This window comes from Myotis yumanensis, unplaced genomic scaffold, assembly GCF_028538775.1.
Source record: "Myotis yumanensis isolate MYYU_CA2020_CCGP unplaced genomic scaffold, mMyoYum1.0.hap1 SCAF_2, whole genome shotgun sequence".
Taxonomy (NCBI): Eukaryota; Metazoa; Chordata; class Mammalia; order Chiroptera; family Vespertilionidae; genus Myotis; species Myotis yumanensis.
Genome location: NW_027223753.1, coordinates 70970439 through 70998083, shown reverse-complemented (window position 1 = coordinate 70998083; position 27645 = coordinate 70970439). Strand labels below are relative to the sequence as shown.

General features: G+C 40.0%; 1 protein-coding gene across 6 annotated transcripts in view; it reads left to right on the top strand.

Annotated features, from left to right (window-relative positions):
- EVI5 (ecotropic viral integration site 5) overlaps positions 1-27645 on the top strand; it is a 203346-nt gene that overhangs the window by 60982 nt on the left and 114719 nt on the right. For all 6 annotated transcript variants that reach the window (XM_070405596.1, XM_070405595.1, XM_070405594.1 and 3 more), the window contains exons 7-10: positions 2361-2504; positions 3491-3580; positions 3686-3783; positions 21211-21271. In XM_070405596.1, the coding sequence (XP_070261697.1) occupies positions 2361-2504; positions 3491-3580; positions 3686-3783; positions 21211-21271 (393 nt within the window). The remainder of the gene's footprint in view (positions 1-2360; positions 2505-3490; positions 3581-3685; positions 3784-21210; positions 21272-27645) is intronic.

The window sequence follows — 27645 nt, the reverse complement described above, 5'->3', positions numbered from 1 at the left end:
GCCCTCTCGCAGTCTGGGACCCCTCAGGAGATAATGACCTGCTGGCTTAGGCCTGCTCCCAGGTGGCAGAGGCCAGGCCCAATTCCTAGGTGCAGCCCCTGGTCAGGCTCAGAGCAGGGCCGATTGGGGAGTTGGGGCGCCGCCCCGTCATGCACAGAGCAGGGCGGATCGGGAGGTTGCGATGCCACCCTCAGTTACGCTCAGGATAGGGCCGATTGGGGTGTTGGGGCACCGCCCCCTGTCACACTCAAGGGTCGATGGGGAGGTTGCGGCGCCAGCCCCTGTCACACACACAGCAGGGCCGATCAGGGAGTTGGGGCGCTGCCCCCTGTCACTCACAGAGCAGGGCCAATCAGGGGGTTGGGCGCTGCCCCCTGTCACTCACAGAGCAGGGCCCATCAGGGGGGTTGGGGCTCCATACCCTGTCACACACAGACCAGGGTCGATCAGGGGGTTGGGGAGCTCCCCCCTGTCACGCACAGAGCAGGGCGGATCAGGGGGTTGGGGCGCTGCACCCTGTCACACTCAAGGCAGGGCCAATGGGGAGGTTATGGCTCTACCTTGTCACACACAGAGCAAGGCCCATGGAGGGGGGTTGGGGCGCCACCCTCTATCACCCACAGAGCAGGGCCGATCAGGGGGTTGGGGCGCCGCCACTGTCACACTCGGGGCAGGGCCGATGGAGAGGTTATGGCTCTACCCTGTCACACACAGAGCAGGGCCCGTGGGGGGGCGGGAGTTGGTGCGCTGCACCCAGTCAAACACAGAGCCGCAGGGCAATCGGGATTGGGGAGCTCCCCCCTATCAGGCACAGAGCAGGGCTGATCAGGGGGTTGGGGTGCCTTCCCCTGTCACGAACAGAGCCGCAGGGCGATCTGGGGGTTTGGGCGCTGCCCCCTGTCACGCTGATCCCTGTGCCGGGAGCCATATTACCCTTTTACTATATAGGATAGAGGCCTGGTGCATGTGTAGGGGCTGTCTGGTTTGCCCTTAAGGGTGTCCTGGATCAGGGTGGGGGTCCCCACTGGGGTGCCTGGACAGTCTGGCTGAGGGGCTGAGGTCTGTTTTCCGGCTGGAGTGACTGAAGCTCCCAACCGCTCCTTGTTTTTTTGTTTTTTTTTTTTTATTCTGGGCCAGCTTTAGCTCTGAGGCCTCGCTGCTGAAAACATCGATACAATGTTGTGGTCTGGCTGGCTTTTAGTCCGGCTGGTTTCTGGGGTTTTGTTTAGCTTCTTATTTGCAACATAGTACATAGTTGCTTAGAGTTGCAGCTGAGAGGCCAGCAAGTTAGGCGGGGAACGTTGGAGTTCGCAGTCACTGAAGCAAGCAAGCCTCCCTGTTTGCTTCAGTGCTTGGCTGCCGGCCGCCATCTTGGCTGACAGTTAATTTGCATAAGGATATGCTGATTAGCCAATGGAAAGGGTAGCGTTCGTACGCTAATTACCATGTTTCTCTTTTATTAGTGTAGACTAGCGTCCCGGTGCACAAAAATTTGTGAACTCGGGGGGGTGGGGAGGGGGCATGAGAGCCATTTTTATGGGTCCCCTTTTCTCTGGCAGCCTTACCTACAAGAATTTTTTAAAAATATATTTTTATCGATTTCCTACTGGCGAACAAGCCCACAACTGGGCATGTGTCCTGACCCGAAATTGAACCCTGTAACCTCTCGGTGCATAGGAGGATGCTCAACCAACTGAGCCAGACCAACCAGGGCACCCACAGGAATTTTTAAATTCTCTATCTTTTTCTATGTATGGTAAGAGGAAGGGGATATGTAAAATGTTTTTACATTTTAAAGACAAAGTAGATCTTGAGATGATTCTTAAATTCTTTTTCTTAAATAGTAAGCTTGTTTTGTACCAACTCTTAAAGCTCTTGGTTTATTTTCAGTTAATGTGTCATTTATGTTTTGAATTATTAGAGTTGCTGAAGCATCTGTATTTTGTGTGAGAAGGTAGGTAGGTAAGGTGAACAATGACAGATAGTACCTGAAAGTATTTCAAAATAGCATTTCTTTCCTTAAAAATTTTTGTGAAATATTATAATGTATAGAAAATATCAGCCATCCATCTACCCACCAACAAGGTTAAACAAATATAAAAATTTTACTTGCTTTAATTTTTCTTTTTATTAATAAAATGTCATAGAGACAGCCAAAGTTCTAACTCCACATTCTTTTCCCTTCCCAGGTAGTAACCATTATCTTGAGCATATCAATTTCTACATCTTAAACTTTTCCATATGATGTCTGATCTTATCTTCGTGTCTGGTATAGGCTAATCTAGTGTATATGCAATGATCTGGTTTAAAATAACCAACTTTACTTACTGTGTTTTAACTAATTATTTTCTTCTTTTTAGGAACATCTTCCAGAGCTCTTTGTACATTTTCAGTCTCAGAGTTTTCATACCTCAATGTATGCATCATCCTGGTTTCTGACTATCTTTCTTACGACTTTTCCACTACCAATTGCAACAAGGATATTTGATATCTTTATGTCTGAGGTAAGCTAATGGGTGTTCTGAGCAAGGAATCATTGGATTAATTAGAGCAGGGCAGTGGGAGAACGATAAAGGAGCCAGGTGTCCCATGCTAAACTGCTTACATGGATGATCTCATTTAAACCTGTAACACCCCTATCAGGTACTTTTCATTTCCCCGTATGATTGATGAGGGAACCAAGACGTAGAGAAATGTTAAGTAGCTAGCTTGTGTATAGACACATAGCATATAAGTGGTATAGTAACCAGGATTCAAATCTAGGCAATCAAAATCTGGAGCCTACACTCTTAAACTTATGTATGACCTCCTGATTGATTTAGTAAGAATTAGTGAGTGATAGAATTTGCCTTACACTTAATATGTTGCAATGCATCTGCTATCCAAAGAGCCAGAAGTGATGAATCTAATTAATCTAAGTTTCTTCTTTTCCACGAACACCTTACAAGTAGCCCTTTAATTGTCATTGACATGTGGTAGGTGATCCTTTGTCTTCTGTATTTTGGATGAGAATATGGTAGGAAGGTAGGATAGGTGAAAAGTGGTAGATAGCTCCTATAGGTATTATTAATATTTTAATTACCTCTTAATCAAACCCAATGTTAATTGTTGTTAATTACATCTTGGGAAGATTAATTTGTATTACCTAGCTAAATTAGTTTAGTCTGGAGCCAGCAAACTGTGATTTGTGTACTGGTTTACATGCCAAATCTGTCCTTCCATTTGTTTTTGGAAGTAAAATTTTCTTGGAAAACGGCCATGCCCGTTTGTTGATATGTTTGCTTTTGGGCTACAATGGCTGAGTTGAGTATTTGTGACAGTGACCATATTGCCTACAAAACCTAAAATATTTACTATCAGACTCTACAGAAAATGTTTGCCAACCTCTAGTTTAGATTCCTGAATGTTTGCCTTATTATTCTTTTGAATGATTAGTTTTTGTTGATGGAAGAGTAAGACAAATTTGGCTTTATATAATTTGTTTCCTCAGGGTTTAGAGATAGTGTTTCGAGTAGGGTTAGCACTTCTTCAGATGAATCAGACAGAACTGATGCAACTCGACATGGAAGGGATGTTACAAGTAAGTCAGTTTATGATTTATTGATTGCCTTTAGATTTTACTATTAATTAGTTAATAATAAACAGCACTAAGTATTTCTTATGTTTTTCTTTTATTGTTTCTTAGCACTTTCAGAAGGTCATTCCACATCAGTTTGATGGAGGTCCAGACAAATTAATTCAGGCAGCTTACCAAGTGAAGTATAACTCAAAAAAAATGAAAAAGTAGGTATTTTATATTTCGTTTTTTAGTAATAGAGATTTGTTGAAGCATATAGGAAATGAAATAAAAGTGGTAAAATATTCTAATAATAAGTTCAGTTTTCTCTTCAGTTTATACAACTATAGTACTTTATTTGGTATTAATGGTTTTATTTATTTATTTATTTTAATTTAATTTTATGTTTTCTATCACCATTTGTCCACTCTATGCCCGCTTCCACTTCACCCTTCCCAACCCCCCCTCCCTCCCCCCTCCTTAAGTCACCACACTGTTGTCTGGTGGAAATGGTTTTAATGTAACAAATTTAATATTAGAATTTCATACTGCTCTTAATAGCAGTGCATGGGACCATGTGGATTACCTTTAAAGCTCCCCTTTCCTATTTCACATGGATTAGAATTAGGAACCTGGTAAGTATATATGTGTAAGTGTGCTATTATTTTTAAAACCACTTTTATGGTGTGGTCCATTTCACTGACCTTCATTTCCTCTCAGTTGACCCCTGAGCGTCATTTTTGAAGAACTTATATTTCTAATTGCTGGGGTTTAAATGATGACTACAAGAGGAAGTCCCTCCTGTGGGAAACTTACTGAAGTGCAAAAAACTGACATAATATTTATATATATTTGTGTGTGTGTGTGTGTGTGTGTGTGTGTGTGTGTATATAATATCCATCAGTGAAAGTGCCATATAGGAAAAATAAAGCAGGATGAAGGACATAGAGCAATGGGATAATATCTTAGATAGAGCATGCAAGGATAGGGTACACAGATTAACAAGGTGCATTTTGACCTGGTTGATGTGACTCAGTGGTTGAGCATCTACCTGTGAACCAGGAGCTCACTGTTTCATTCCAGATCAGGGCACATGCCTGGGTTGTGAGCTTGATCCCCAGCAGAGGACACGCAGGAGGCAGCTGATCAATAATTCTCATCATTAATGTTTCTCTCTCTCTCTCTTCCTCTCACTTCCTCTGAAATCAATAAAAATATATTAAAAAAAATAATAATTTCAAAACCAGGTAAAGACACTTCAAAGAAAGAAAATTGTAGGCCAGTATCCCTGGTGAACATAGATTCTTTTTATTTTTTTTATTTTTTTATTTTTTATTTTTTATTTATTTATTTATTTTTTTTTATTTTATTTTTCGCTTAAAGTATTACAAAGGGTATTACATAAGTGTCCTTTTTTCCCCCCCGCCCTTGACAAACCCCTACCCTCCCTTACCCCCCAGTGTCTTATGTCCATTAGTTGTGCTTATATGCATGCATACAAGTCCTTCGGTTGAACTCTTACTCCCCTCCCTCCTGCCCCCCAACTCTCCTTGGCCTTCCCACTGCAGTTTGACAATCAGTTTGAGGCAGCTCTGCCTCTGTATCTATTATTGTTCAAAAGTTTGTAATGGTCTTTATTATCCATGAATGAGTGAGATCATGTGGTATTTTTCCTTCATTGACTGGCTTGTTTCACTTAGCATAATGCTCTCCAGTTCCATCCATGATGTTGCAAATGGTAGGAGTTCCTTCTTTTTAACAGCAGCATAGTATTCCATCGTGTAGATGTACCACAGTTTTCTAATCCATTCATCTACTGATGGGCACTTAGGCTGTTTCCAGATCTTAGCTATGGTGGATTGTGCTGCTATGAACATCTGGTTACATATATCCTTTCTGATTGGTGTTTCTGGTTTCTTGGGATATATTCCTAGTAGTGGGATCACAGGGTCAAATGGGAGTTCCATTTCCAATTTTTTGAGGAACCTCCATACTGCCTTCCATAGTGGCTGCACCAGTCTGCATTCCCACCAGCAGTGCACAAGTGTTCCTTTTTCTCCACATCCTCTCCAGCACTTGTCGTTTGTTGATTTGTTGATGGTGGCCATTCTGACAGGTGTGAGATGGTACCTCATTGTTGTTTTGATTTGCATCTCTCGGATGATTAGTGACTTTGAGCATGTTTTCATATGTCTCTTGGCTTTCTGAATGTCCTCTTTTGAAAGGTGTCTATTTAGATCCTTTGCCCATTTTTTGATTGGATTGTTTATCTTCTTTTTGTTAAGTTGTATGAGTTCCCTATAAATTTTGGAGATTAAGCCCTTATCAGATATGACGTTGGCAAATATGTTTTCCCAAGAGGTGGGTTTTCTTGTTGTTTTGTTGATGGTTTCTTTTGCTGTGCAGAAGCTTTTTATTTTGATGTAGTCCCATTTGTTCAGTTTCTCTTTAGTTTCAACTGCCCTAGGAGCTGTATCAGTGAAGAAATTGTTTTGGCATAAGTCTGAGATTTTGTTGCCTTTGTATTCTTCTAGAATTTTTATGGTTTCCTGTCGTACATTTAAGTCCTTTATCCATTTTGAGTTTATTCTTGTGTATGGTGTAAGTTGGTGGTCTAGTTTCATTTTCTTGCATATATCTGTCCAATTTTCCCAACACCATTTATTGAAGAGACTATCTTGGCTCCATTGTATGTTCTTGCCTCCTTTGTCAAAAATTAATTGAGCATATTGGTTCGGGCTAATTTCTGGACTCTCTATTCTATTCCACTGGTCTATATGTCTGTTCTTGTGCCAGTACCAGGCAGTTTTGAGAACAGTGGCTTTGTAATACAGCTTGATATCTGGCATTGAGATCCCACCTACTTTGTTCTTTCTCAGGATCGCTGCAGCTATTCGGGGTCTTTTTTTATTCCAGATGAATTTTTGGAGAGTTCGTTCTAGATCTTTGAAGAAGGCCATTGGTATTTTAATGGGAAGTGCGTTGAATTTATAGATTGCTTTGGGTAGTATGGACATTTTAATGATGTTGATTCTACCAATCCAAGAACATGGTATGTTCTTCCATCTGTTTATGTCTTCCTCTATCTCTTTTTTCAACGTCCTGTAGTTTTCTGAGTAGAGGTCTTTAACCTCTTTAGTTAAGTTTATTCCTAGGTATCTTAATTTTTTTGGTGCGATGGTAAATGGGATTGTTTTTCTAACCTCTCTTTCTGAAAGTTCACTATTGGTGTATAGAAATGCCTCAGATTTCTTGGGGTTAATTTTGTATCCTGCTACATTGCCAAATTCATGTATTAAGTCTAGTAGCTTTTTGATGGAGTCTCTAGGGTTTTGTATGTATAATATCATGTCATCTGCAAATAAGGACAGTTTTACTTCCTCTTTTCCAATTTGGATGCCTTTTATTTCTTCTTCTTGCCTAATTGCAATGGCTAATACTTCCAGTACTATGTTGAACAGGAGTGGTGAGAGTGGGCATCCCTGTCTTGTTCCTGTTCTTAGGGGAAATGGTGTTAGTTTTTGTCCATTGAGTATGATGTTGGCCGTGGGCCTGTCATATATGGCTTTTATTATGTTGAGGTATGATCCTTCTATTCCCACCTTTCTGAGAGTTTTTATCAAAAATGGGTGTTGGATTTTGTCGAATGCTTTTTCTGCATCAATTGATATGACCATGTGGTTTTTTTCTTTCAATTTGTTTATGTGATGTATCACATTTATTGATTTACGGATGTTGTACCATCCTTGCATCTCTGGGATAAATCCTACTTGGTCATGGTGTATGATCCTTCTGATGTACTGCTGGATCCGATTTGCTAAGATTTTGTTGAGGATTTTGGCATCTATGTTCATGAGGGATATTGGCCTGTAATTCTCTTTCATTGTGATGTCTTTACCTGGTTTTGGTATTAGGATGATGCTGGCTTCATAGAATGAGCTTGGAAGTGTTCCTTCCTCTTGAATTTTTTGTAGTAGTCTGAGGAGGGTAGGTTTTAGTTCTTCCTTGAATGTTTGGTAGAATTCCCCTGTGAAGCCGTCTGGCCCTGGGCTTTTGTTTGCTGGAAGCTTTCTGATGACTGCTTCAATTTCTTCCATAGTTATTGGCCTATTGAGGTTTTTAGATTCTTCCTGATTGAGTTTTGGAATGTTGTATTTTTCTAGGAATTTGTCCATTTCCTCCAGGTTGTCTAGTTTGTTGGAGTAGAGTTGCCCGTAGTATTGTTTAACAATCATTTGTATTTCTGTGGGGTCTGTTGTTATTTCGCCTCTATCATTTCTGATTTGGTTTATTTGGGACCTTTCTCTTTGCTTCTTGGTGAGCCTGGCGAGGGGTTTGTCAATCTTGTTTATCCTTTCAAAGAACCAGCTCTTGGTTTCATTGATTTTCTGTATTGTTTTTTTGGTCTCTATGTCATTGATTTCTGCTCTAATCTTTATTATCTCCTTCCTTCTGCTCACTCTGGGGTTTTCTTGTTGCTCTCTTTCTAATTCTTTGAGTTGTAGAGTTAGATGATTAACTACCATTTTTTCTTGTTTTTTGAGATAGGCCTGTAGAGCTATAAACTTCCCTCTCAGGACTGCTTTCATTGTGTCCCAGAGGTTTTGGATTGTTGTGTTTTCATTGTCATTAGTGTCCAGGATGTTTTTAATTTCTTCTTTGATGTCATCGGTAACCCAATCAATATTTAATAACATGCTATTCAGCTTCCAAGTGTTTGAGTATTTTGGGTTGTTTTTATTGTAGTTTATTTCTAACATTATGCCATCGTGGTCTGAGAAGATGCTTTTTATGATCTCAATCTTCTTGAATTTGTGGAGACTTTGCTTGTGACCCAATATGTGGTCTATTTTTGAATATGTCCCATGAGCACCTGAGAGGAATGTATATTCTGCAGCTGTGGGGTGTAGTGTTCTGAAGATGTCAATTAAGTCCATCTGATCTAGTGAGTCATTTAGGATTGCTGTTTCTTTGCTGATTGTTTGTCTAGCGGATTTATCCAGTGATGTCAATGGTGTATTAAAGTCCCCTACTATGATTGTGTTATTGTCGATATCTCCCCTGATATCTTCCAGAAGTTTTCTTATGTATGTGGGTGCTCCTGCATTGGGTGCATATATGTTTACCAGGGTTATATCTTCTTGTTGTATTGATCCCTTTAGTATTATGAAGTGGCCTTCCTTATCTCTGGTTATGGCCTTCACTTTGAGATGTATTTTGTCAGATATAAGTATTGCTACCCCAGCTTTCTTTTCCTTTCCATTTGCGTGAAAGATATTTTTCCATCCCTTCACTTTCAGTCTGTGTGAGTCCTTTCCAATGAGGTGGGTCTCTTGTAGACAGCAGATGTATGGGTCATGTTTTTTTATCCATTCAGCCACTCGATGTCTTTTATTTGGAGCATTTAGTCCATTTACATTTAAAGTTATTATTGAAAGGTACTTGTTTGTAGCCATTTCTTTTTTGTGTGTGTGTGTGGCTGTTTTCTTTCTGAGCTTGATATTTCTTCTTTTACACCAGTCCCTTTAGCATTTCTTGCATGGCTGGCTTGGTGGTGATAAACTCCCTTAGCCCTTTTTTGTCTGTGAAGCTTCTTATTTCCCCTTCAATTTTGAATGATAGCCTTGCTGGATAGAGTATTCTTGGATTCAGTCCTTTGCTTTGCATCACTTTGTAGATTTCCGTCCATTCTTTTCTGGCCTGATGTGTTTCTGTTGAGAAATCATTTGATAATCTAATGGGAGATCCCTTGTATGTTACTTTCCGTCTCTCTCTTGCAGCCTGTAAGATTCTCTCTTTATCCTGAACATTTGCCATGGTAATTATGATGTGTCTTGGTGTGGGTCTTTTCGGGTTCACCTTGTTTGGGACTCTCTGGGCTTGTGTGACTTTTTTCTTCCCCACCTCAGGGAAGTTTTCTGATATTATTTCTTCGAATAGGTTTTCTAATCCATGTTCATCTTTCTGTTGTTCTGGCACCCCTATTATTCGTATGTTGCTTCGTTTCATGTTGTCCCAAAGTTCCCTTAGTCTCTCCTCCTGTCTTTTAATTTTTTTCTCCATTTGCAGTACAGTTTGAGTGTGTTTTGCTTCCTTGTCTTCTAATTCACTGATTCGGTCCTCCGCTTCTCCCAGTCTACTGTTGATACTTTCAATGGTGTTTTTTATTGCAGCTAAGTCGCTCTTCATTTCTTCTTGGGAGTTACTTAAGTTGTTGATTTTTTCATCTGTTTCTTCTAGCTTCTTGCATACGTAGTTGAGTTTTTCATCTGTTTCTTCTTGCTTCTTGAACATCCGGTGCATGTACTCTAGGAACCTTATTCTGAATTCTTTTTCCGTCATGTTGCATATCTCTGTCTCACTTAGCTGCTTTTCTGGCGAGTCCTCCTTTTCTTTCCTTTGGGGGTTTCTTTGTCTACCCATGTTTGATCTCACTGACATTACTAGTTGTTGAATCGTTCAGTGGCTGGACCCTGGGTGGCAGTGGCTGCTCCCTGGGTGGCAGTGGCTCCTCGGTCTGTGGTTGCTCCTTGGGCGGTTGTGGTAGCAGCGGCTCCTCTGTTGATAGCAGGGCCTCTGATGGGTGCTGTTCACAGTTGTGATGGCTCTTCTGGCTGGTGGAGGGAGGCTTCAGACGCAGCAACTGTTCCCCAGGCAGAGTGTGTGGTGATCAGGAGGCCGCTGTTGCTTGAATCTGTTGCGTTGATTTAGAGGCACAAAATACAACACAACAAGGCACAACGTACCAGGCACTGAACACTATTGTATTTACGATATTACTAACCCCAAATAAAGGTGGCCACCCGAGCTAAGAGAGTTGGGAGATAAGGGGGAAAGAAGAGAAAAAGGTAGAAGAGAAAAAAGAAAGAAAGAAAAAAAAGGAGTGCAAAAATGAGATTGGAAAAGGGAGGGGAAAAAGAGGAGGAAAAAAAGAAAAAAAAAGAAAAAAAAAAAAAAAGAAGAAGAAAAAAAGTAAGAGAGAAAAGAGAGTGAAGTGTAAAAGGGGGAGAGACTATTTATGTGAGGAGAAAACTCCTATAGGTCCGCCACTAATAACAACAAATTGCAGCAACAGATTCCTGGAGATGAATACAAACTACAAACAACCAATAATATCAAGCGACGCAAGGGGACAGAGAAGCGCAGAAATAACCGGAGGGGCGGGGGGGAGAGGGAGGGGCAGGAAAATAAAAAGAATAAGCAGTCTAACCTCACAAACGATCAAAAAAAGAAAAAAAAAAAAAGAAAAACAATATACTCGTCAATCAGGCAAACAACGATAAAACAATAGAGAGAGAAAAGAAGAAGAAGAGAGAGAAAAAAAATGGATAGTGAAGGAAGATAAGGGAAAGGTGTATAAGGATTTAGAACAGGGGATTGGACATAGGATATTTAAGCAGGGTTAAATTTTGACAGAGGGTAAAAAGAATAGGGAAGATCTAAAGCTGGAGTAGGGTAAGAGAAACAGGACAGCAAAAGGGAAAAAGTGGGAAAGATTGTTTAGCACAGAGGCAAATTGAGGTAGAGAAAAATGTTGCTAAAGGAACGATGAAAATAGAATGGAGAACATTAGTCCCAAAATAAAATAAAGACAAGATAAGATGACACTTTAAAAACTGGTAAAATGGTAGCGGTAATAATACTAGTTAAAAATAAAAATGTAGTAGCTGAAAGGGCAAAATCGGGTGATGGAGAAAAAGAAAAAAGAAAAAAAGAAAAAAAAAAAAGAAAAATGTTTTCTTAGTTAAAAGGAGAAAAAGTAATTTAAAAAAATAAAAATAAAAATGTGCATTAATGCAGGTGCTTCAGATCTTCTACTCTTCTTATTGGCATGCCCGGAATTCAGGAGAATGTTGACTTTCCCTCTGATACACTGTTCCTCCTTGTTGCAAGCCACAGTCCTTAATGCCTTATCTGTATTTATAGAGGAGTCAGTTCGTGGCTCTGCCTCTGGGTGGCAGTGTGTCTGGGTTGACCTCCGAGGCTATAAGTTCTCTCCGACCAGTTCTCTATTGTACCTGAACCAGCTCCGCCCAGAGGTGGTTCCCCCGGCGCCACTCCCAGCTCTGTTTCCCAGGCTCCCCAAAATCAATCTTCCCCTACAAGCTCTGCTAGTGACCCCAACTGGGCACTCACATGCACTGGGCTCAACAATCAAACTCACAGAAGTAAGAGGAAGTATGTAAACTAGAGCCTGGGAAGCTGTTCGAACTCGCAGGGTTCCACCCTCCAGAACCGCGCGGAGTGTCTGCGCGCGCTCAAGCCCCTGGCAACAACAAGTAGCTGGCTATCAGGGAAACTCTGAGGCAGCCCTTTTGTCCAGTCCAACTATGGGCTCATTTATAGTGTTACCTTCTGGCAGCAGCCCTGCGGGAGCCCTCCCCCCTTGCGAGACACGCTGGCCTCTATAGGCACGGATTTTGGAGAGCGCGGATTTTGGCGGACGCAGATTTCCCCCTGCGCCCGCGCGCGCGTTCCTCGCTCCAACCTGAACTGCAAACCGCACCTTTGAGGTAAGTCTAACCTTTCCGTGGAGGGGTGCAGGTCTCCCGTTGGCTCTTGCAGTCGCGCTGTTTGCAAATCGTTGCCTCCGGGTTAGTAGCCGATCTCTGGATGCTGGTAAACGCTGCCTGAGATGGCGCGGTCTCGCCGCTGCGCTGGCGCCCAGAGGGAGGTTTCAGCCTCAATCTCTAACCATCCGCATTTTTTAGGAGTTTTCTGTCTTTCCTGGCTGCAGACTGTCTCTCAGCTGAACCTCCCCAGCTTGATCGGGCTGATTGTTACCCGTTTCAGCTGCTCGCCCCTATCTGGTCCAGGACGAAGCACCTACACGTCCGTCTAAGCCTCCGCCATTTTCTCCTCCTAGATTCTTAAATCCTCAACAAAATATCAGCAATCTGGATTCAGCAATACATTAAAAGTGAGATTTATTTCAGGGATGCAAGTATGGTACAATACACCATGTAAACAAACTGAAGGATAAAATTCACACGATCATATAAATAGATACAGAAAAAGCATTTGAAAAATCCAGGACCCATTTATGATAAAAACTCTCAGCAAGGTGGGAATAGAAGGATCATACCGCAACATAATAAAGGCTATATATGGCAAACCCACAGCTAACATCATACTCAGTAGGCAAAAACTATAAGCATTTCCCTTAAGATCAGGATCAAGACAGGGATGTCTACTTTCACCATTCTTATTCAATAAGTACTGGAATTCCTAGCCACCACAGTCAAACAAGAAAAAGAATTATAAGGCATCCAAATTGGAAAGCAAGAAGTAAAACACTCATTGTTCACAGATGACATGATATTGTATATAGAAAACCCTAAAGACTCCACCAAAAAACCTACTAGATGTAATGAATGAATTTGACAAAGTAGCAGGATATAAAATATTCAGAAATTGGAACCATTTTATACACCAAGTAGAGGCCTGGTACATGGATTTGTGCACTGGTGGGATCCCTCAGCCTGGCCTGCAGGGATTGGGCCAAAACCAGCTTTCCGACATCCCCTGAGGGGTCCTGGATTGTGAGAGGGTGCAGGCCAGGCTGAGGGACCCCACCGGTGCATGATCTGGGCTAGGGAGGGACTGCGAGAGGTCTCCAGGTAGTGTCCGGCCTATCTCGCCCAGTCTTGATCGGTGCTGATTGAGGCTGGCTGGCTGGGGAGGGACCAGGGCAGATTGGCTGCTGGAGGGCTCCAGGGTGTGTCCAGCCTGTCTTGCCCAGTCCTGATTGGGGCCAGTCAGGGCTGTCTTGCCCAGTCCCGATTGGCCCCGATCTGGGAGGGACCGCGGGAGGGCTTCGGGGTGTATCTGGCCAATCTCGCCCAGGCCCGATCAGCCAAACCCCAGCATCAAGCTAACCTGCTGGTCAGAGCATCTGCCCCCTGGTGGTCAGTGCATGTCATAGTGACTGGTCAAACGGTCGGACACTTAGCATATTAGGCTTTTATTATATAGGATAATGGACTACCAGGAAGCGAAATTAAAAAAACAATCTCATTTACGATTGCAACAACAAAAAAAGATACCTGGGAATAAATTTAACGCAGGAGGTAAAACGCCTGAACTCAGAAAATTATATGACCCAAAGAAAAAAATTGAGGAAGATATAAGTAAGTGGAAGCATATACTGTATTCATGGATAGGAAAAGTAACATCATTAAATGTCCATACTTTCCAAAGCAATCTACAGATTCAGTGCATTTCTTATTTAAAATATCAATGGCATGTCTCAAAGGTCTAGAATAAATATTCCAAAAATTTATATGGAACCCCAAAAGACTCTGAATAGCCTCAGCAACCTTGAGGTATCACACTTCCTGATATCAAACTAAACTACAAGGCCGTAGTAATCAAAACAGCATAGTATTGGTACAAGAGCAGACATACAGATCAATGGAACAGAATAGAGAGCATAGAAATAAACCCACACTTTTATGATCAATTAATATTTGACAAAGAATGCAAGAACATTCAATGGGATAAAGTCAGTTTCTTCAAAAAATTGTGATGGGAAAATTAGACAGATAAAATGCAAAAATATGAAACTAGGCCACCAACTTACAGCATACACAAGAATAAACTCATAACGGGTAAAAAAAAAAAAAAGTAAGTTGTGAAACCATAAATATCCTAGAAGAAAAAATAGGCAGTAAAATTTCAGACATATCTTGTAACAATATTTTTTCTGATATATCTCCTCAGGCAAGAGAAACAAAAAATAAACAAATGGGCCAAAACCGGTTTGGCTCAGTGGATAGAGCATCGGCCTGCGGACTGAAGGGTCCCAGGTTCGATTCCGGTCAAGGGCATGTACCTGGGTTGCGGGCACATCCCCAGTGGGAGATGTGCAGGAGGCAGCTGGTCGATGTTTCTCTCTCATCGATGTTTCTAACTCTCTCTCTCTCTCCCTTCCTCGCTGTAAAAAATCAATAAAATATATTTAAAAAAAAAACAAAAACAAAAAAAACAAATGGGACTGCATCAAACTGAAAAGCTTTTGCACAGCAAAAGAAACCAACAAAATGAAAAGACATCCCACTGAATGGGGGAATGTATTTGCCAATGATGCATCTGATAAGGGGTTAATTTTCAAAACATGTAATGAACTTACTGGTATACAACTCAACACTTAAAAAACAAATGATTTGCCCGGCTGGCATTGCTCAGTGGTTGAGCATTGACTTATGAACCAGGAGGTCATGGTTTGATTCCAGGTCAGGGCACATGCCAAGATTGCAGGGTCGATCCCCAATGTGGGGCATGCAGGAGGCAGCCAATCATTGATGTTTCTATTTCTCCCTCTCCCTTCCTCCCTGAAATCAATAAAAATATATTTAAAAACAAAAAACCCCAAACGATCCAATTTAAAAAATGGGCAAAGGGCTTGAATAGACACGTCTCCAAAGAGGATGTACAGATGGCCAATAGACATATGAAAAGATGCTCTTTGTCACTAATCATCAGAGAAATGCAAATTAAAATCACTGTAAGATATCACCTCACAAATGCTAGGATGGCTATCATCAACAAACAAGGGCTGATGAGGATTTGAAGAAAAGGGCACCCTTGTGCACTGTAGATGGGAATGCAGACAGGTGTAGCCATAGTGGAAAACAGTATGGAATTGCCTCAAAAATTAAAAATGGAACTGCTTTTTGACCCAGAGTTTTTACTTCTTGGAATATATCTGAAGGAACTGGAAACACTAATTCAAAAGAACATATGCATCCCTATATTTATTGCAGTGTTATTTACAATAGCCAAGATCTGGAAGCAGCCCAAGTGCCATTAGTAGATGAGTGGATAAAAAAGCTGTGGTACATTTACACAATGTAATACTACTTGGCCATAAAAAAGAAGGAAATCTTACCTTTTGCGGACAGCATAGATGGACCTGGAGATTATTATCCTAAATGAAATGAGCCAGTCAGAGAAAGATAAATACCATATGATCTTATATGTGGAATCTAATGAACAAAATTAACTGACGTACTACAGCAATAAAAAAACCCCCACAGAGGCATGGATACAAGGAACAAAATGATAGCTATCAGAGGGGAGGAGGCTTGGCTGGCTGGCTGAAAGAAGGTAAAGGAGATGAAGGGATAAGCAACACACACACACACACACACACACACACACACACACACACACAAAATACATAGACACCGGCAACAGTGTGATGATAGCCAGAGGGAAACGGGGGTGAGGTGGGCAAAGGGGGGGTAATTGGGGATGGATAGAGACTTTGCTTTGGGCAATGGGCACATAATGCATTGTGCAGATGATGTTTTGTTGAGTTGTACACTTGAAGCTGGTATGGTTTTGTGAACCAATGTCACCCCAATACAATTTTAAAAAATTTAAAAAATAATAAAAAATGGGCAAAGGACTTGAATAGTCATTATTCTGAAGTAGATATACGGATGGCCAATTAAATAAGTACATACAAAGATGCTCTTCCAGTTGCTGGTTTGATTCCTGGTCGGGGCACATACTCAGGTTGCCAGCTCGATCAATGGTAGGGGGCGTGCAGGAGGCAGCCAATCGATATTTCGATCTGACATTGATGTTTCTTCCTCTCCCTCTCCCTTCCTTTCTCTCTAAAGATCAGTATAAAAGTTTTAAGGAAATTAAGAAAAAAAATGAATCACATTTAAAAAAAGATGCTCAGCATCCTTGATCATTATGGAAATGGAAATTAAAACTATAGTGAGAAAAAAAACTATAGTGAGATACCACCCCACACCCATTAGGATGACTTCTATCACATAAACAGAAAATAAAAGGTGTTGCTGATGATGTGGAGAAATAGGAACCCTCGTGCACTGTTGCTGGGAATGAAAAATGGCAAGGCTGCTATGGGAACGCATATGGCAGTTGTTCAAAAAGTTAAAAATAGAATTACCATATTATCCCGCTATTCCACTTCTGGGTATATACTCCTAAAAAAATGAAATAAAGATTCAAAAAGATATTTGTATACCCATATTCATAGCAGCGTTATTCATATTAGGTCAAACTTGGTAGCAGCTAAAGTGTCCTTTAATGGATAAATAAATAGGCAAAATGTAGTATATGAACACAATGAAATACATTATATTTACAATAAATACAAGACAGTCTTAAAAAGGAAGGAAATTCTGACATAGGTATAAAATGGATGAACCTTGGGGACCTTATTCTAAAAGTGATAAGCCAGTCACAGTATGATTCCACTTATATGAGAAACTTAGTGTTGTTATAATCATAAACACAATATAATATGGTTGTCTGGGTCTAAGGAAAGGAGAATGGGGTTTTATTGGTTCATGGGGAGAGTTTCAGTTTTATAAAATGAAAAGTACTATGGACATGCTGGTGATAGTGACTGTATAACTTCATGAATATTTAATACTACTGAACTGTACATTTAAAAATACTTAAAATGAAAAACTTTATGTTTATATATTTTACCTCAATTAGAAATTACTCTAAGATTTTATATATAATAGGTTTTTATTTTTTGAGGGAGAATTTAATTTTTAAAAGCAGCTATAGGTTATTTAGGGCCTGATCTTGTTAATATTTGGAGTTGTTAAACTTGATATTAACATTTTTGGTCAAGAGAAATATATAAAAATAATTTGTTGGGACTACTTTTTTATGTTCTATAAGTTTCTAAAAAAATGATTTTACACTTACAGTAGAATTGTAAGAAGTATATCTCATTTGTCATTTATTATTTTCTTAGTCTTTTCTTCTCTTTCATGACCTTGATATTTCTGAAGCGAGCTGATTAGTTATTTTGTAGAATGTCCTTCAATTTGGGTTTGTTTGATGGTTTATCTTGATTACTGGAAAAGATACCACAGAAGCGAGGTGCCCTCCTCAGTATATCCTAACAAGGGTGCTTGATGTCAAATGATTATTGGTGATGTTAACCTTGATCAGTTGGCTCCGATGTTGCCCGCTAGGATTCTGTACTATAAACTTACTATTTTCCCCTTATATTGTTAAATATTTTTGGACAGTTGCTTTGAAACTAGCTTAAGGTTTTATTCACTAATTTTAGAATTCATTGATTTTTTTTGCCTGTGGCAGTTACTGGTGTGGAGTGCTAATGGTGATTTTTGTATTTGCCTCATTCCTTCTATGTTTATTAATTGGAATCCTTTTGTTAGATAGAGTTGTCCCCTTTCCCCCATTATAAATATGTTAGTTAATTTTTATACAGTCATGTGCCAGATAACCATGTTTTTGGACACCAACGGACCAAATATACGAAGGTGATCCCATCCTATCTAATAATAGAGAAACATGGTAATTAACCGTAACTTTGCTACCCTTCCCATGGGCTAATCAGCAGGATATGCAAATTAACTGCCAACAAAGGTGGCGGCCGGCAGCCACGCAGCTGAAGCGAACATGAGGCTTGCTTGCTCCAGTGATGGAGGAAGCCAAGGTTCCCCACCTGCTGCGGCCCAGCTCTGAGCTCCGGATGCAACAATGTTGCAATTATAGAAGCTAAACAAACCCAGAAACATGCTTTCAGCTGCCAGCGGGCTCAGAGCTTAGGCAGCCGTGGGCAAACTACGGCCCGCGGGCTGGATCCGGCCCGTTTGAAATGAATAAAACTAAAAAAAAAAAAAAACCGTACCCTTTTATGTAATGATGTTTACTTTGAATTTATATTAGTTCACACAAACACTCCATCCATGCTTTTGTTCTGGCCCTCCGGTCCAGTTTAAGAACCCATTGTGGCCCTCGAGTCAAAAAGTTTGCCCACCCCTGGCTTAGAGCACCAGTGATGGCAACAGAGTTTCAATTACAGAAGCTAAACAAACCCAGATACCTGCTTTCAGCCAGCCACAGCCTCAAGCTGGAGCTGGCTCTCAGCTCCAGTGACAGCTATAGAAGGTAAATAAATCCCAGAATAAAAAAAAAGAAAAAAAAAAGAGGCTGGGAGCTTCAGTCACCCGCCAGCCTGAAAACGGCCCTCAGCCCCTCACCCAGGCTGACAAGGCACCCCAGCGGGACCCCCACCCTGATCCGGAACAACCTTCAGGGCAAACCAGCCAGCCCCCACCCGTGCACCAGGCCTCTATCCTATATAGTAAAAGGGTAATATGCAAACTGACCCTAACAGCAGAAAGACTGGTCACTATGACACACACTGACCACCAGGGGGCAGACACTCAATGCAAAAGCTACCCCCTGGTGGTCAGTGCGCTTCCACAGGGGGAGCTCTGCTCAGCCATAACCCAGGCTGATGGCTGCCAGTACAGCGGTGGTGGTGGGAGCCTCTCCTGCCTCCTCAGCAGCGCTAAGGATGTCCAACTGCAGCTTAGGTCTGCTCCCTGCTGGCAAGTGGGCATTCCCCGAGGGCTGCCAGGCTGCCAGAGGGATGTCTGATTGCCATCCTGGCCCAATCCCCCGGGGAGCAGGCCTAAGCCAGCAGGTGGTCATCCCCTGAGAGGTCCCAGACTGCAAGAGGGCACAGGCTGGGCTGAGGGACCCTCCCTCCCCCCCGAGTGCACACATTTTTGTGCACCAGGCCTCTAGTCTATACTAATAAAAGCCTGGGTGGTCCTCGCGCCCTTGCGCATGATGTCGTTACAAGATGGCTGCCACAAGCGGAGGTGGGGCCCAGTGGCCTCTCTGCACGGTGAGGCCTGGGGGTCCTGCGGCTCCGTGTGGCCCGGAGGAGGCTGGTTCCTGCATCTCCGCTGCCTCGCGCAGAGGAGGCAGGTGCTGGCCCCGGAGGAGGTGGGTAGCGGCAGGGGAGGGCAGTTGGGGGCAATCAGGCTGTCAGGGGAGGGCAGTTGGGGGTGATCGGGCTGGCAGGGGAGCAGTTAGGCGTCAATCAGGCCGGCAGGGGAGTGGTTAGGGAGTGATTAGGCAGGCAGGCAGGCAGGTGAGCGGTTATGAGCCAGTGGTCCCGGATTGTGAGAGGGAGTCCCAGATTGGAGAGGGTGCAGGCCGGGCTGAGGGACACCCCCACGGGCTTCTAGTAAGATTATAATGGGGCCGAAAATTTTCTATCATCTAGTGATGTTATAGCCATGGTAACATCATAGTACAATGCATCACCCATGTGTTTGTGTTGATGCTGATGTAAACAAATCTGTACTGCAGGTCTTATAAAAGTATAGCACATACAATCATGTACATTGCATAGTACTTGATAATGATAGTAAACAACTATGTTACTGGTTTATATATTTGCTTTACTATTATTTTAGAATGCATGCTTTCTACTTATAAAAAAGAAAACATGCCACCTTATGCCTCATACATACACCTGTGCAGCAGCCTCATACATCTTTTGTTTACTGCTTCTCTTTATTGTGTCATTTTCTCTTGTGCTTGATTTAATCGTATGCTGTTTTGTTCTTCATGGTTTCTGAGCTTTTTTTTTTTAATCATACAAGTCCTTTGATTGATCCCCTACCTTCCCTCTGAGGTTTGTTGGTCTGATCGATGCTTCTCTGTCTCTGGATTTGTTTTTGTTCATCAGTTTAATGTTGCTCATTCTGAGCTTTTTTTTAAAAAAAAATTTTTATTGATTCCAGAGAGGAAGGGAGAGGGAGAGAGAGATAGAAGCATCAGTGATGAGAGAGAATCATTGATCGGCTGCCTCCTGCATGCCCCACACTGGGGATCGAGCCCACAACCCGGGCTTGTGCCCTTGGCTGGAATCGAACCTGGACCCTTCAGTCTGCAGGCCAATGCTCTAACCACTGAGCAAAATCAGCTAGGGCCTGAGATTTTTGCACAAAGATGAATTCGCGTAACAATGCATTGCTCAGAATGTATCCCTGTCATTAATTTTTCTTTTTGGTTAAGATCTCTTTGGTTGAACTCTATAGATGTATTTGAATTTGAGGGGGGAGGATGGGTTGTTCTTTTGTATAAGTTCAGTGCTGAATTGAAACTGTATACTTAGTTCTCTGTTTGGTGCCTTATATATTTTACTTTTTAAAGCAACGATTTTCCACCTGTGCGTCACAAAAATTTTTTAAACATGTAATACCTGACTATTTAGTCAGGGGTACTGACCTCTTTTCCCTTAGATTGTCAAATGAAAAAAATTACAAATCAACACAACAGTAGCTATCTGGTGTGAATGCTCTACCTTGAGCTATAAATATATGGGTGGTATAATAGAGTTGCTTTTATTGGTCATGTTGCATAATAAGGTTGTGTCTGATTGGTTAATTCTTGGTACCAGAAATCCTTATATACAAGTATAGACACCTGATTTTTTAAAAAGTTACTTTGGAGGAAAAAGGGTAGATAATTATTATTTTTTTGTAAATCAGAATTATACCTTTTTTTTTGTTAGATCAGCAAGACATGTATATTTTTGGTATGTTGCGGAATTTTAGTAGTTTGTGTGTACCATGAGATGAAAAGGGTTGAAAATCGCCGTTCTAAAATTTACTTTTGTATGGTTCTTATTTTTCTTATTTTTGAAATAATTTTGTAAGAATTTATGCAACTATTTGAATGATTTTTCTCATTAAATATCTCAGTTTATAATATAAGTTGGGGGAACCTAATGAAATTATATTTTGTGTTAATATATAGTGTTAAACTTTATAATTTAATAACTACTTTTGAATGAAAATATACCTTTTCTTTCTTCTTAGGCTTGAAAAGGAATACACTACAATAAAAACTAAAGAAATGGAAGAGCAAGTTGAAATTAAAGTAAGCATCTCAGGACTTAAAAGTACAGCACATACATTGATGGAAGTCAGTTATTTGGCAAGAGATGTTAGGTTATGTTAATATATTTGTTAATTACTTATAGCACATTTAGCAATGATGTTTGTATTTATTTATTGATAAATTTATTTTCTGTCCCACTAATTGTAGTTAAAAATAGATGTTTCAAAAAGCAGAATAATGTGACCAGGGTGGATTTCATTCTAGTGTAAAAGAGAGCAACTCTTCCCTTTTACTAGATATGTTGGTGGGTCATCAGGAGAAAATACTTCTATGGGTAAGATAATTATTCCATTTAAGGATATTTTAAAGTTGCAGAGAAGATAACCCACAGTATGCTGACACTAACAGCACTATAGCCTAAGGTAGACTAAATAGAGCAAATCATTGCACTAGAACTAATTATGGCTGCTTTAGAAATGTAGGAAGCTTTGGCTAATTCAATTTTTTCATCACTAAGGAAATGTTACACTTTTGAACTACTCTCCAGAGAAACAGGTAGATTTTCAATTTAAAGAACATATAAATTTCTACATTAGGATGGGGATGATTAGTAGGAGGATGAGTTAGTGAAGGAACTCAGTGACTGGCTGATCCAATTTCTTATCTCTCAATCCTCCCCCCGTCCACCCTGCAAAGAAACAAGATAAAACAGTATTTCTTGAGTGATTCCACTTTTAAAAAAACCCTCTGGGTTTGGGTGTGTCTGTCTGATTTTTTTTATTTGGATCTGGCAGGGCATTAGATGACCTCCTTATTCACAGTTAATCAGCCATGTATCAGGTCAGCCTCGGTATAGTACCACTGTAGTACTCATACCCTACATGTCTTTTATACAAGGGAATGGGTTCTTTTAGTATTCCTTCTTGCCATGATCCTCCTCAAAAAGCCTCCTGGGAGACAATCCCCCCTATTTTTCTATGTGACCTCTCTTATCAACTTTGACTCCCTTCTCTAGATGGTTTATTTCCATTTTGCCCCTTATTCTTATTAATTGGAAATAGATACTTCTACATGTTTAAGACAGAGAGACAGACAGACAGAAAGATCCCTGTGGATGTTTTTTCCATCCTTTTTAAAATTCTATCATCCAACTGCTACTCTACCATTTGCTTTTCTTTTAGGTACCATGAGTAAGGGTAAAATTAATTATACCCTCTACTTCAACCTACTGAAAGTAAAAAGTACGTCATCCTGATGAGTGGGGAAAGAGTATGGGTTATCGCATACCAGGAATATTCGGAACTGCAAATCAAGAATCTGAGGATGGGGAAGCCATCCTGTTCATTTCATCATGCTATGTTATTGTGGGAAACAATAATCTCAGGTCTATGAACAATTCTTGCTCTTGAAGTTTTTTCTAAATTAAGTCCCGTGAATGTAGAAATAACAAAAGACCTTTCAAAAAGGTAACTGCAGATTTTAGCCTATATTTGCAGTTTTTTTCAAATTTTGTTTTTTGGGGGAAGTTATAGTTCAGTTACCTCACAAAATACTTTTGCTTGCCTGCTCCATGTGTCTTAGGCAAAAACAGATGGCATAAAGTTATTTATTAGAAGAGAATCTGGAAAAAAGAAAATTAAAAATATTAGTGGGACATATCAGGTAAATAAAGTATGCTGATCTCAAAGGCAGTCTGTTCCTTTTATAAAATCTTGTTTACACAGAGTTCTTTCTTACTCTTATACCATATCCATCTCTTTTTTCACTCTTCATGTTCCCCTACCCCGCCACCAAAAGACAAAGCCAAACAATTTTTGTGTGACTGAACTTTTTTCACTTAAAATTTGGTATGTCTGGCTTTGACTTGGACCTGGCAACTCATGTCAGTCATAATCAGATGACCACCTTGTTTATTGGATCAGTTATGATCAAATGATCACCTTATTTACAGTTAATTAGCCATGTATTATATGAGCCTTTCTGTAAAATGAGATATGCCACTTTCTTACTCTCTCCCCTTCTCCTTGAGGTTCCTTTTACAAGGGAATGAGTTCTGTTAAACTAGTACTTTCTTATCTTGGTTCTCCTCAAAAGCCTTCAGGGACATAGTCTTATACTGTTCTCTACATAAGCACATAGTATGATCATCAAGTTATTTGATGCTTTAATATGGAAGCAAAAACAAACAGCCTATGATATTACGCAGTATTTTTAAGGTTTCCATTCTCTTTACTTTAATTAAAATTCTAAGACCTTTGGGTTGGTGACCTTTTATTCTAAGAATTATATCTGTTGGTCACCTTCCTGGTCAAGATGTGATTTTTAAGTATTTTTACCCCTTCTCTGCGAAAGTGTTTGATATATATGTATATATAGGAAGATTTTTATAATAATGCTTTCATATGGAGAATCTCACATTTTACTGTGTGAAATTTTTTGTTAATGGAAACATCTTTATCAGTATCTTTTTCCAATCTGTTGATGTTCCACCTGAAAGGAAGGAGGTACAAATTTAAAATTATAGCTTATATTAGGGTAACCCACAAATCTTTAAAAAAGAAACACCTTGCCTGGCCATTGTGGCTCAGTGGTTGAGTGTTAACCCATGAACCAGGAGGTCATGGATCGACTCCCCGTCAGGGCACATGCCTAGGTAGCAGGCTTGATTCCCAGTAGGGGACATGCAGGAGGCAGCCATCAATGATTCTCTCATCATTGATGTTTCTATCCCTCTCTCTTTCCTCTCTCTGAAATCAATAAAGAAAAAAAGAAAAATCTTTGTCTTCTACTTTACTTAAGATAAACATATGAACTCTAATACTTATATTTAAATGTGTTCTTTGCAAATGGGAGGTATTAGAAATCCTGACTTATTTTTAATCAGAAATTAACATTTTTTAAATTTCAAAAATTAAGAAATAGTCCATATATGTTGAAAAACAGAGAATAATATAAAAACATTTGTGCATCTACTGCCTGACATAAAAAAGAAGTCATGACAAATATCTAAGTCATTCAGTAATTATTTTCAGCAATGTGAGGTATTCGTATTGACAGTTACATTTATTCAACATTTAATATATGAGAGGTCATCTACGTGCATTATTTCCATTCATTCTTAGAATAGTATTTTGAAAGGTTTCTTATTCCCATCTTTTCATGAAGAAACTAAGCACCAGAGAGCTCAATTAATATGATAGTGGCCACATTGCTGGAAAATGGTAAAAGTCAAGAATTTGAACCCTGATTTGGTTTTTTAGGGCCCATATAGGTTCTTCAGTGTATACACTGTGATGCTTTCCAAGAGAGACTTTAATGTGTAGGTAATGTAAGAAGGATTTGGATGCTCATTTTATGAACTTTTTATTAAAAAACTAATGTCTGAATAATAACATATAGTGGGGGTGCAGTAGCATAATTTATTTAATGTCATTCATTCAACAGATATTTATAGTGCCAACTTACATGTTTAAGCTCCGTTCTAGGCACTTGAGATGTGTTCATGAAACAAACCAATTCCTGCCCTCATGGAGTTAACATTTTAGTACAGAAATCAGACAGTAAAGAGAAAAGTAAAATGTATAGTATTTTAGATAATGATAAGTGTTAAATAGGAGAACAAAATACCTTAAGGTATGAAAAACAAAAGAGTAGTATTTAAATTGAAAACTGGGAGAAATTTAAAGGTAAAGCTAACAGATTGAATGTAGAGATATGAGAGGGACAGAATCAAGCATTTTGGCCTGAGCAATTAGAAAAATGGAGTTCCCATTACCTGAGATGGTGAAGACTGCAGGAGAATCTGGTTTGGGGAGAAATACTAGGAGCCTAATTTTGCATATTTTTAAAAAATATGTATTTTATTGATTTTTTTACAGAGAGGAAGGAAGGGGGATAGAGAGTTAGAAACATCGATGAGAGAGATACATCGATCAGCTGCCTCCTGCACACTCCTCACTGGGGTTGTGCCCGCAACCAAGGTACATGCCCTTGACCGGAATCGAATCTGAGACCCCTCAGTCCGCAGGCTGATGCTCTATCCACTGAGCCAAACCGGTTAGGGCTAATTTTGCATATTTTAAAAGTATGAGATGCCCAGGAGATGTTTGAGTAGCCCCTTGAATATTCAGAGTTAGAGTTGAGAGGACAAACTCAATCTATATATATATATATTTGTAAAAGCCTAATATGCTAAGTGTCCAACCGAGTGGTCAACCGGCCGGTCGCTATGATGTGCACTAACCACCAGGGGGCAGATGCTCTGACCGGTAGGTTAGCTTGCTGCTGGGGTCTGGCCAATTGGGACTGGGCGAGATGGGGCCAGACACACCCTGGAGCCCTCCCACAGTCTCTCCCCTGATTGGTCCCTATTGGGACTGGGCGAGATGGCCCCTGATTGGCCCCTATTGCTGGCCAGGCAGAGGGACCCCACCCATGCACGAATTTCATTCACTGGGCCTCTAGTATAAATATAAATTTGGCAGTTATTGACATGATAATGCCATGAGAGTGAATGAGATTACTTGGGAATCTCATTATTACTAAGCAAAGGTTATACTTTTTAACTACTTTCCAGAGAAACAGGTACATTTTCAATTTAAAGGGTGTATACATTCCTATGTATACCTTAAAATTTGAATTTTGCCCAGCTGACATGGCTCAGTGGTGAGCGTCAACCTATGAACCAGGGGGTCACGGTTTAATTCCTAGTCAGGGCATATGCCCAGGTTGCGGGCTCAATCCCCAGTGGGGGGCATGCAGGAGGCAGCCAATCAATGATTCTCTCTCATCGATGTTTCTATCTCTCCCTCTTATTCTCTGAAATCAATAAAAAATGTATTTTTTAAAAATTTGTATTTGTACCCTGGGTAAGGCCAGAAATTCTTAAATAGATAAAATAGGGAAGAGAGTTCAAGAATTGAGCCTTAGAGTAAGCCAACATTTAAAATTAGGAAGATGAGGCTAAAGCAGCAAAACAGAACTCCAGGGAGACAGAGTGCCTAGAAGCCAAAAGAAAAGAGTAGAAGGTAGTTATGTTGGGTTTTTTGTATTTCTTTTTTTAATGTAAAAATAGACACATTTTTTATTAAGCACATTATTATGGTAATAAATAGGAAAAATTGATGTATGAATAACAAGATAATGGCTGGAGTTGGGAGGGTATGGGTAGGAGACTTAACTTGGTCTATTAACATGGATGCTTAATCCACAATAACAGGAGAGAAAGGAAAACGTATGCACAAAAACACAGGTAAAATGTAAGATGTGGTTGTGGGAGTTTGTGAGTTCTCTTGACTGCTATAATGTTTTCAGTGAAATACTAAGCAAGATTATCAAATGATAGTGGGTTAGAGATTTGCTGTTTTTTATGTAAATAAATATGTAAATACATATTTATTGCTGGGATACATTAAGAGTCCAAATGAATTTAGTGATTGTTAATTTTAAATAAGCAACATGTTTATGTTTCTCTTTGGTCATATTTTCCAGCATCGATGCAGACACAGAGTTGTCAGTATGTTGACCCAGAGTAGTGGTTTCATCAGACAAGTATACTAACTACTAAGAAAGAGATAGGGAAGGGAGGATAAAAGCAAGGGAAAGTCTACAGTGATTGGAAATTAAACTTTGGAAAGAGAGGAGAGAGGACATCAGTGAGTGAGGAACGATGAAAAGTTGATGGGATCACAGGATTCTCCCTATGAGGAGGAGGATTGTTGAACTGGGTTATGTCATAAAATAAGTATGTTGGAAAGAATAGATGATTCAAGAGTGGGTTCTTCCAATCCAAGATTTTCCTATTTTGGGACATTTCTCACTTTTTTCATTATTCATATATGCTTATAGTTAGCATGTTGCATATAAAGTTGTTTTGGTACCTTGAATTTCCATAGCCAGTTGTAAAAAGTAGAATGATAGGATATTAATATTTTTAAGATGTTTGATATGTACTACGTGAATTTCCTTAAAAATATTTCCAGAGTATATCCTTCTTGGCAGTGAGTTTCCATTTCACTAATATGTTGCCAACATTAGGTATTTCGTTCTTGCTCTCACTCTCAAGTCTGATTTTTTTTTTCCTAATTGGTAGGTCAAAAGCCTTTAAAAAAATTTTTTTAAGTGTACGTGTCTATTGACATTTCTCTTTGTGTTTTTTACTTAAAAGTTAGAAAACACTCTTAATTAGTTTCAGAAAATGTGATTAAAAAGAAAGATGCTCAAAAATTTGTGATAAATCAGGCATTTTAGACATTAACTTTCCTATGTATTAGCAACAAACATTTCAAAAATATCTGTGAAGAAGTTTCATGTAAACTAAAAATAAATGCATATCTAGGATTAACTTAAATGAAAAATAGGATAGAACCTAAGAAATAAACTCTGAAAAACTTTGCATACAGGTGTTTTAAAAA